This window comes from Indicator indicator, chromosome 7, assembly GCF_027791375.1.
Source record: "Indicator indicator isolate 239-I01 chromosome 7, UM_Iind_1.1, whole genome shotgun sequence".
NCBI lineage: Eukaryota > Metazoa > Chordata > Aves > Piciformes > Indicatoridae > Indicator > Indicator indicator.
Genome location: NC_072016.1, coordinates 12027921 through 12038844, shown reverse-complemented (window position 1 = coordinate 12038844; position 10924 = coordinate 12027921). Strand labels below are relative to the sequence as shown.

The window sequence follows — 10924 nt, the reverse complement described above, 5'->3', positions numbered from 1 at the left end:
ACCTGTTTTGATAAAAAACCAGCTCTTTCACCAGGTGGTCTCCAGTGTCTGGCAAATCTGGGGTGAGCTGTGTTGCAGCAGTGCTCATTCGCTGTTTTGGCCTTTTATGTCTTGCTGGTGGCTGGGTTTAGAGGTTGCTGAAAGCCTTCAAAGCCTGCCAGATGAGACAAGGAAAGAGATGAAGTGACAAAGATGATGAGAAGACTGGACCACCTCTCCTATGCAAACAGACTGAGACAGTTTGGGCTATTCAGTCTGGAGAAGAGAAGGCTCTGAGGAGACCTTACTGTGTCCTTATAGTATCTTAAGGGGGCCTATGAAAAAGCTGGTGAGGGACTTTTTTAGGGTGTCAGGTAGTGATAGGATGAGGGGGAATGGAACAAAAACTAGAAATGGGTTGATTCAGATTGGATGTTAGGAAGAAATTCTTCACCATGAGGGTGGTGAGACTTTGGAACAGGTTGCCCAGGGAGGTGGTAGAAGCCCCATCCCTGGAGGCTTTTAAGACCAGGCTGGATGTGGCTCTGAGCAACCTGATCTAGTGTGAGGTGTCCCTGCCCATGGCAGGGGGGGTTGGAAATAGATGATCCTCGAGGCCCCTTCCAGCTCTAACCATTCTATGAATCTATGACTTAAAGGGAGGGGGGCAAACATGGTAGCTCCAAGGTCTGGTCTCAGTTGTATATCCACAAAATATAACTCGGGAAGCTGAACACCTGAGATAGCAGGAAGCAAGAAGCTTCCTGTTGAGAGTGGCAAAAGGGACAGGTCAGTGGTATGAAAAGCAGCTTTTTCCTAAGGTCAGCTCAGAAAAGTTCATCCACCTGCTATGAAGTGCACCAGTTGCAAGAAGATGTGTATCGTGGAGAACGTGGGAATGTGCAAGCTAAGCAGGGACATCAGCTCCTAGAAAATTTTCTCCTAACCTGGTAAACCTGTGCTATATTAAAACGGTGGGTTGTCTTCACAAAATCAGGATGTGCTGTGCATGGGCGCCTGCGGTTTTGTGAAGTGCATTTCACCGAGCTCTGAAAGGGGCGGGCTCTCCCTTGCCTCCCTCGCTCTGCAGAGGTCATGTAGGTACAGCCAGATGGCTGCGTGCGGAGCAGACTCGGCGCTTGTGTAACTGCTGCTGAGCCAGCGCTGGCCTTTTTCGGGCGGCAGGTTCAGCCGGCTTTCCAAACTTCTTCAGTCGTGTTTTTCTTGAACAGACTCCAGCTGGAGCAGAGCAAACGGCCGTCTGGTGGAGGTCTCTGCCATGGGGCCAGAGCCAGCTTCTCACCGTTAGCTAGGTTTGATTTAATTTCAGCTGCTTCCCCGCCACCGCTGCAGCACGCACCAGCCTGCTCACCTTTCTGCTTCGGAAGACCAGTCGGGCTCACTGCTCCCTGCGGCAGATTTTGAAGCGGGATCTTGCCCTGTGAGTTCACAGGCTCTTGCACCGCCGTGTCAGCTCTCCCTACTCATCATCGCCAACGCTTGAAGGGAGAGAGGAGCGGGTTCCTCCTCTTGTGCCTCCCCTCCCCCTCGATCCCTGTTACCCTCCTACCCTTCTGATCCCCCCCTCTTCATGCCCTCAGCCTCTCCCGACGCTGTCGGTGCCCTGGGTATTACTCCCACATTGGGGGACCTTCAGTTTGGTCACGCCCAGCCCGGAGCCAGAGGAGGGCTGGGCTAGGGCGGGACAGGACTGCTTGGCTCAGCCAGGCACTGCACAGCGCAGCCCAGGCCAGGACTGTCCTGCGTATTCCTAGCCCCGCGCTGCCGCCTCATGGAGCCGCACGGGCCCGGCTGCTCCGGCAACGTCCTCTTCGGTGAGCGGGCGGCGGGGTGTAATTAGGCTGGGGACAGAAGAGACACTGCTGGGAGGGAGGAGGGTGGTGGTGATGGTGGTAATATACTGGGGGCAGGAGACAGACGGGAGAGCGGGTACTAGGGAGATGGTGGGCAAGAGAAAGATGGGGGCAGCAGGGAGATGGAGGTAGAGAAAGACTTTGGGAAGTAACCTGGACGGCGTGGATGCGAGAAAGATACGTGGGTGGGGAATAGATTGCGAGGAAGGGCAATAAGGACATGAGGGGTGGGCAAAAGAAAGACCATGGGGCAGCTGAGACAGGGGCGGAGGGAGAGGCAAGAGAGACACGCGTGAGGGCATTCCTGAGCCCTTGGGATACCAGTCGCGCCCGAGGACTACGCACCGGGGAGACACGTGTGTGGCCGGCATGAAGACGAGCAGCGGAGACCAGGGCTATAGGACACGTGTGCGGCCGCACCTGAGGGGGGGAGAGGACGTGTGGTGGGGATCCTGGGGCGGTTTAAGGGGAGCCGCGTGGGGTCTTGGGTTTTCTGTGGGTACATGGAGCCGGGAGGGGTTGGGAGGAGGAACGGCAACCCGGGCGCTTGCCGGCCCCTCCCGCTTTCCCGGTTAATCCTCTGCGCTTCCGCGTCGGCCAGCGGCGCCTGCCCGGCAGAGCCGCGTCCCGCCTCTCTGGGCGGGATTTCGGCCGGGGCTGTCACACCCCTGCCACACGTGGCTCTGGCGCTCACCAACGTGTTCTGGAGCCGGCCGGGGCTGGGCACACGTGTCCCGGCTGCTGCGGGCACCCGGCGTCTGGGGCAGCGCGGCTCATACGCTCTCCTGCCGAAAAGGGAAGCAGAGCAGCACCCCTCAGACCTTTTATGCCCCTGGGTTTCGGTCCTTGCCTTGCTGAGCTGAACACATGAGCGTGGTTAGGAAGAGGTCCTGCCCTGGGCTGTGCTTGCCGGTGCTAATTCCTCTATCTCTGCTGCAAATGCCTGGTCAGGCGTGCAGCAGCTCGGGTCTGTGTTTTCCCCTCTGTTTCACACTTGTGAAGCTTCACCTTGCAAAAGCCAAACACGTGCAGTGCCCTCTGCCTTTCCTTCCTCCCCATGGTCGGCCGAATCTTGTTCTGAAGACCTAAGGGCATAATTTTGCATCTTGTTTTTGTAGCTGTTTAGAGAGTTATGTAGTAGAATCTGTCTCAAGACTTGTCTTGAGAGACTCTAGCTCCGCATAGCCTGGCTCAGCATCTTGCACTTGCATTGCTCTTCATCTCAGGTCTCACACTCTGTGTCTTTGCCTTCATACTTTTACCATAATCTGTTTTGTTGATACTGGAGAGAACAGCTGCCACTGTCTGCTCCCTCTTGAGTTGTTCACAGCAGTTCACCCTGGCTGTTCTGCTCTCTGAAGTGGATGAGCCTTGCCCTGCCTGTGCTCAAGGGCCTGGGGTGCCCCCAAGTACTGCTTCATGGCAGCCTGATTTAGGGGGGACAAGGTTTTGTTCCTCTAAGGTGCTGAGCCAGGCACATAGTTCCTGGGAACATTTAATCCTGCAAGTGCTTGGGAGTACTCAAGGTGCTCTGGCCTGAGCATGAGAAAATGAAGGGTTTTAGGGATGTCATGTGTGTGCCTGGCCAGGGATTATCCTGGGAACCCTTTTACCATGGTGCTTGGGGCTGTGTAATGGCTGCTGCAGCTTTTCTGATATTTTTCCAGGTTGTGAGCTGACTGCCAGTACCAAATCCTACACATTTCAAGTGGACGAGGAAGATGACTCTGACCACATTTTGGCCCTATCTGTGGTAAGAGAAATGAGAATTAGTTGCTTGTCCTCTTCCATGGTGGTTGACAGCCTCACTCCCCCTTCCCAGGTTCATTCCCCCTTCTGTGGCTTGGCTGGACTAGAGAACTCCCTGGGTGGAGGTCTCAGCACTGGCTGCTCTCAGGGCAGGGCACAGGGTTGTGTTTATCTGTTGTACAGAGATGCTTGAGCAAAACCAGTGGAAGCAGGAGGCTGCTCAGCCTGGGTATGCTCCATGCTCCAGACATGGGGGGAAGAAAAGTGTTTTTCCCATGTATTTGACCTTGCTGGAGCCTCCCACTAGAGCATTCTCTCCTCAACTGGGTCTCTGGCTTGCTGCTCTCCAAGCCCATGTAGGTGCAGGGCTTCTTTCCTGGCTCTCCCAGACGGGCCATTTTCTGTCATGGGAACATAGGACCTGCCAGCATGGATCAGCAAAAAAAAATACAGCCCAAGTGCCATCTCTTGAGGGGGTTGCAGGAACAGCTGTCCTAGCTGGGAAAGGCATAGAGCTCCTCTACAGGCACTAAGGGAGTGATTGCTGCATGGAGCCTTTGTCCTCTCCCTGGTCTGTGAAACAGCATCTTCATGCCTTGCACGACAGCTGGGCTGGCAGCATTGCTGTGGCTCACTTGCCCCAGCTGTCCCTGTTGTGTCCCTTGGGAGAGGAGGAGTTCACAATCTCTGCTCCCACCCAGGTCTGCCTCACGGACGGTGCCAAGGATGAGTGCAATGTGGTGGAGGTCATTGGACGAAACCATGAGAACCAGGAGATTGCTGTGCCTGTGGCCAATCTGAAGTTGTCATGTCAGCCCTTGGTAAGATACTGAAGACTCTTTGATGGGGATGGTTAAGGGGAAGTGGACATCTTTGGATGTTTGTGGACTTTTCTCCTAGGATCCTGGCCATGAGCTGACCTACAGCTCACAGGGAAATGCCCCGGTTAGCCTTGACTTGTCTGTAGGTGCCCCCACAAGGACACATTCACCTGCCAGATGCCACTCTGAGGACTGCAGAATGTTTTGCTTTTTGCCTTTGCAACTAACTCTTCTCCATCACTGTCTTTTTGCAGCTGAGTCTGGACAACTTCAAGCTGCAGCCTCCAGTGACCTTCCGCCTGGCAGCAGGATCTGGCCCAGTACACCTTGCTGGCTGGCACAGGATTGGTAAGGACTTGTGTGTGGGGACAGGCCTGGGAGGACTGAGGGGTATGCAGGGACTCCCTTCAGCATGACTGCTGGCCAGGTAGCCCCTAGATCATAGAATAGAATCATAGAATCAAGAAGGCTGGAAGAGACCTCAAAGATCATCGAGTCCAACCTGTCACCCTAAACCTCATGACTATCTAAACCATGGCACCAAGTGCCACGTCCAATCCCCTCTTGAACACCTCCAGGGATGGTGACTCCACCACCTCCCTGGGCAGCCCATTCCAATGGCCAACCACTCTCTCTGTGAAGAACTTTCTCCTCACCTCCAGCCTAAACCTCCCCTGGCTCAGCTTGAGACTGTGTCCTCTTGTTCTGCTGCTGGTTGTCTTGGAGAAGAGACCAACCCCCTCCCGGCTACAACCTCCCTTCAGGTAGTTGTAGACAGCAATGAGGTCTCCCCTGAGCCTCCTCTTCTCCAGGCTAAACAGTCCCAGCTCCCTCAGCCTCTCCTCATAGGGCTTGTGCTCAAGGCCTCTCCCCAGCCTCGTTGCCCTTCTCTGGACATGCTCCAGCAATTCAACATCTTTCCTAAACTGAGGGGCCCAGAACTGGACACAGTACTCAAGGTGTGGCCTAACCAGTGCTGTGTACAGGGGTACAATGACCTCCCTGCTCCTGCTGGCCACACTATGCCTGATGCAGGCCAGGATGCCATTGGCTCTCTTGGCCACCTGGGCACACTGCTGGCTCATGTTCAGCTGCTGTCAACCAGTACCCCCAGGTCCCTTTCCACCTGGCTGCTCTCCAGCCACTCTGACCCCAGCCTGTAGCTCTGCATGGGGTTGTTGTGGCCAAAGTGCAGCACCTGGCACTTGGATTTGTTGAATGCCATCCTGTTGGACTCTGCCCATCTGTCCAGCCTGTCAAGGTCCCTCTGCAGAGCCCTTCTACCTTCTAACAGATCAACACCTGCTCCCAGCTTGGTGTCATCTGCAAATTTACTGATGATGGACTCAATCCCCTCATCCAGATCATCAGTAAAGATATTGAACAGGATGGGGCCCAGCACTGATCCCTGGGGGACACCACTAGTGACAGGCTGCCAGCTGGATGTGGCACCATTCACCACCACTCTCTGGGCTCTGCCCTCCAGCCAGTTCCTAACCCAGCACAGAGTGCTGCTGTCCAAGCCACAGGCTGACAGCTTGGCCAGGAGTTTGCTGTGGGGGACGGTGTCAAAGGCCTTGCTGAAGTCCAGGTAGACTACATCCACAGCCTGCCCCACGTCCACCAGGCTGGTTACCTGATCATAGAAGGAGATCAGGTTGGTGAGGCAGGACCTGCCCTTCCTAAATCCATGTTGGCTGGGCCTGATTCCTTGGCATCCTTCAGGTGCGCAGTGATTGCCCCCAAGACAATCTGCTCCATGATTTTCCCTGGCACTGAGGTCAGGCTGACAGGCCTGTAGTTCCCAGGTTCTTCTGTTCATCCCTTCTTGTGGATGGGTGTCACATTGGCCAGTTTCCAGTCTTCTGGGACCTCTCCAGTGAGCCACGACTGGTGGAAAATGATGGAGAGAGGCTTGGCCAGCTCATCTGCCAGCTCTTTCAGCACCCTAGGATGAATCCCATCAGGCCCCATGGACTTGTGAATATCCAAGTGACTCAACAAGTCTCGAACTAATTCCACATGGATTTCAGGAGTACAACACTGCTCCTTGACCCCATCAACCAGCTCAGGAGGCCAGTTATCCTGAAGTCCTCCTGCCTTACTGTTGAAAATGGAGGCAAAGAAGGTATTTAGAATCTCAGCCTTCTCCTCATCCTTAGTTACAATGTTACCCTCCACGTCCAATAAAGAGTGGAGGCTCCTCTTGCCCCTCTTTTTAGCATTAATATATTTATAAAAATGCTTTTTGTTGTCCTTCACGGAAGCGGCCAGTTTAATTTCTAACTGTGCTTTTGCCTCTCTAATTTTTCTTCTACATGATCTAACAACATCCTTAAACATATCACTAGTTGCCTCCCCCCCTTTCCAAAGGCAATAAACCCTCTTTTTTTCCCTTAAATCCTTCAGGAGCTGCTTGCTCATCCAGGCCGGTCGTCTTCCCCGCCGGCTCGTCTTACGGCATGTGGGAACTGCCAGTTCCTGTGCCTTTAGGAGCTCCTGTTTGAAGTAGGTCCAACCATCCTGGACCCCTTTCTTCTTAAGGGCTGTTACCCAGGGAACTTTCCGAATAAGTTGCCTGAACAACCTGAAGTTTGCCCTCCGAAAGTCCAAAGTGAGGGTTCTGTTACTGCTCCTCCCTATTTCCCTGCATATTGAAGACTCCACTATCTCATGGTCGCTGCACCCTAGACAGCCTCCAACCATCACATCTCCCCCCAGCCCTTCTCTATTTGAGAACAGCAGATCAAGCAGAGCCTTACCCCTGGTAGGTTCACCTAAGAGCTGCATCAGGAAGTTGTCATCCATGCACTCTAAGAACCTTCTGGACTGTCTCCTCTCTGCTGAATTAAGTTCCCAGCAGATGTCTGGTAGGTTAAAGTCCCCCACAAGGACAAGGTCTGATGATCTTGAGACAGCTTCCAGCTGCTTATAGAATATCTCATTGGCCTCCTCGTCCTGGTTGGGTGGTCTATAACAGACTCCAACCAGGATGTCAGTTTTGTGCGGCCTCCCTCTGATTTTAACCCACAAGCATTCAACCCTTTCTTCTGCAACCTCAAGTTCTGAGGCATCAAAGGATTCCCTAATATACAGGGCCACCCCTCCTCCTCTTCTCCCTTGCCTGTCTCTCCTAAAGAGCTTATAACCCCCCAGTGCAGTACTCCAATTGTGAGAATCGTCCCCCCATGTTTCTGTGATGGCAACTACATCATAGTCTTCCTGGTGAACCAGGAGTTCCAGTTCATCTTGTTTGTTGCCCATACTGCGTGCATTGGTGTACATGCACTTCAGCTGGGCTGCTGATTTCACCAGTTTATGTGGTCCTCCCTCCTCTCCAGGGAGACTGGTTTCCACACCCACCCCCTTCAGACCTAGTTTAAAGCCCTCCCAATGAGTCCTGCCAAGCCCAGTGCCAGCACCCTCTTACCCTTTCTAGATAAATTCAACCCAACTTGGTCCAGCAGGTCAGGTGCAGTAAGAGTTGCCCCGTGATCAAAGAAGCCAAAATTCCACTGCTGGCACCATCTCCTAAGCCAACTGTTGATGGTGTGGGTTTTCCTGTTCCTCTCAGTGTACACCACTGCTGCTGAGGGAACTGAGCAGAACATGATGCATTTAGTACTGTCCAGCACGTGTGCTCGGTGCTGGTTCCCTCGGGGCCATCTCTCTGCAGGAATTCCTTCACTGCCATAAAGCCTTGCATGGGAAAAGGGGTCTGGATGATTCGCATTGTCTCCTTTTCCCATGGGCAGCTGTCACTATTCCCCTCTGAGACATCTCTCCAGCTGGGACACAGCTTATTGCCCACAAGCTGCTGTTAACTGCTCCTTGGGCTGCTCTGCTCTCCAAGTGTCTTGGGGCCCAGTTGTATTTGCCAAGGACATACACCGGTGAGTAACAGTTATCTGTGTGTCCCAGTGCCCAGGGAAGATGCTTTCTTTGAGGAGGACGATGATTTGTCTGAGGAGGAGGAGGTGGAGCTTGCTCCTATCATGCCAGCCAAGAAGTAGAGGAGGAAGCAGTAGCTTATCCAGGCAAGGTGAGGGGTCAGGCAGCCTTGGAAGAACAGTCTGAGTGACTGTGATGCTGCTGTGGCCAGCTTGGGTGGAATTTGTCTTGCTACAGAAGGCTGCTGGTCTCAGTCTGGTTATTCCTTCAGGTACTCACTGGGACTTCTCTCCCTGGATGGCTTTTACCTTGGACACCTCTTGCCAGGACCTCAAAGTTTGCTGCTTTATTTTGTTGTTTTATTTGTTTAATTTCTTTTTCTGTTGTAACTTTCTGGGGAGCAGGGGCTGCTCCCAGCACTGGGGTGTCTTCTTTCTCACAGCCCTGGGAGGTTGATCCCAAAACTGGATGGATGCTGCTGGTATATCCCCTCTCCCCATTCCTGTGCTGGCAGCTGGGCATGAAGGATGTGATCCTTGCCCTGTGCCTTTTTGTTGTTCTGGACCTCTGCTCAGTGCACTCCTGCTCCCTGCCTCTGAAATATCCAGTCCTAGCCCCTTCCCCAGAAAACAGATGTAAAGCCAGCAGGGGGATGAGCAATTTCACTTTATTCTAGTACATTTGCTTTTCTTTACTCACAATTTGATGTTTTTTATACACTTGTAGGTTTTTTATACACTTGTAGGCTCCTACTCCCTGTCTCTGAAATATCCAGTCCTAGCCCCTTCCCCAGAAAACAGGTATAAAGACAGCAGTGGAATGAGCAATTTCACTTTATTCTAGTGCATTTGCTTTTCTTTACTCACAATTTGATGGTTTTTATACACTTGTAGGTTTGAAACTGGAGCCCAGGTGTATCCTCAACTGCATTTATAATGGGGTGGGAGCTAACAGTGTGTCTGTGACTTAGGGGGCAGTTCTGGGTCAGTCTGCTTTGTAATGAACTGGTTTTACACTCTGAATAAAGATCTCTCAGATACCAGGTCTGGAAGTCACTGCTGGCTGCGAGGTTCCTCCCATGCACTCTACAGTGCAAGATGATCCTTTATGTCCAGTCCCCAACATTTGCTTTCCTTGATGACACTGTGAAGCTCCCCAAAGGGACAGAGGGGCTCCATTTTCTCCCTTGTGGGCTCTGCACACTTGTGTTCTGTAAGCCAGCCCAGCACTGAGGGAAGGGGCAGGGGTGCAGATGGCTGGGCAGGGACCTAGCTCCAAGTGTGATCCCTAAGGTAACCCAACTGTTAGCACCCCCCTGGCTCTGGTGCTGGGCCCTGTCACAGCAAGGTCCTTGCTTCTGTCCTGCTCTTAGCCCAGCAATGTCCTGTGGAGGGGTGAAACATCAATGGTGTGGAGCAGCTTTGAGCTCTCATCTTTGCTGTAGAGTTGTGATCCCCTGTGGTTGGGTGGGTACTGGAGAGGTTTGATCCTTTCTAACCTTTGGTGAGATGGCACTTCTCAGTCCAGGGACGTGATCCTACCCTTAAAAGCTTTTCTAGCTGTTTCACTGCATTAAAAGTCTTGCATCCCTGTCCCATGGGACAATGCCTGTCACAGCCTTCTTAGTTTGTGCTACTGGCTGTTGTCCCTGAGAACCACATACTGTTCTGCTGGCTCCCTTGGTGCCCTGGGACAATGAGTTTCTCAGTTGTGTGGACTGGTAGGAAATCTTCCAGGGTGGATCCTCAGCTCACATTCCATCCTTCGTGAGTGGGGCTGTTTTGGGGGCCTGTGCATCTCCTCACCACCTCCCCACCATTTCCTTCTGGCTCCAAGCAGCCCTTGACCAGCACGAAGGGGGGCTTTGGTGTCCCTTCCATCAAAGGGGGAAAGGACCGTTGACATCCCAACCGCGTGGCATGGGACTGCTTGCCTCGGAGGCACCAGAGAACATAGCAGAGCCGGCATGGGAGACGGAAGCGGTCGCGGGAGACGGCGAGGGCCGGTGCCGCTAGGTGGCGGCCGGGCAGCACGGCGGCATCAGCCCCGCTCCTGCCCAGCAGGTCCGGGCGCCTGCCAGCTTCTTGCCTCTCCCTCTGCTCGGCTACTCGCCCCTGCCAGGCTGGCTGGGAGCTTGCAATTAGGCATGAGTAGGCTCTTAAGGGCTGGGCAGCCTCGGGCATGTGGAGGGCATCCAGAGCTGCTGCATCTCTGGCTTCCCTGCGCTGAGCAGCATGCTTGGGTCTGGCCCCGTGAGGAGAATGGATGTCAGTTGGGAGAGGCCATGTCCCCAGGGAAGAATCATTCCTCCTGCCATCCCAGGGTAATAGGGTCCTCCAGGATGCCAGGCTGTGCCCAGGCCCATGAGTACAGCAGCCCCGTGGAAAAGGATTTGGGGTTGATGATGGATGAGAAGCTGAACATGATCAGGCAGTATGCACTTGCAGCCCAGAAGGCAAATCACATCCCGGGCCGCATCAAAAGATGCGTTGCCAGCAGATCCAGAGAGGTGATTCCACCACTTTGCTCTGGTGAGACCTCACATGGAGTATTGTGTGCAGGTCTGGAGCCTTCAGTATAGGAAGGACATGGAGCTGATGGAGAAGGTCC

General features: G+C 53.6%; 1 protein-coding gene across 1 annotated transcript; it reads left to right on the top strand.

Annotated features, from left to right (window-relative positions):
• Positions 1–1771: 1771 nt before the first annotated feature.
• Positions 1772–8455, top strand: NPM3 (nucleophosmin/nucleoplasmin 3). The gene is made up of 5 exons (XM_054382047.1): positions 1772–1814; positions 3521–3606; positions 4304–4423; positions 4678–4771; positions 8345–8455. Exons 1-5 carry the CDS (start codon positions 1772–1774, stop codon positions 8434–8436), a joined length of 435 nt encoding a protein of 144 aa, XP_054238022.1. The 3' UTR covers positions 8437–8455.
• The last annotated feature ends 2469 nt before the right edge of the window (positions 8456–10924 follow it).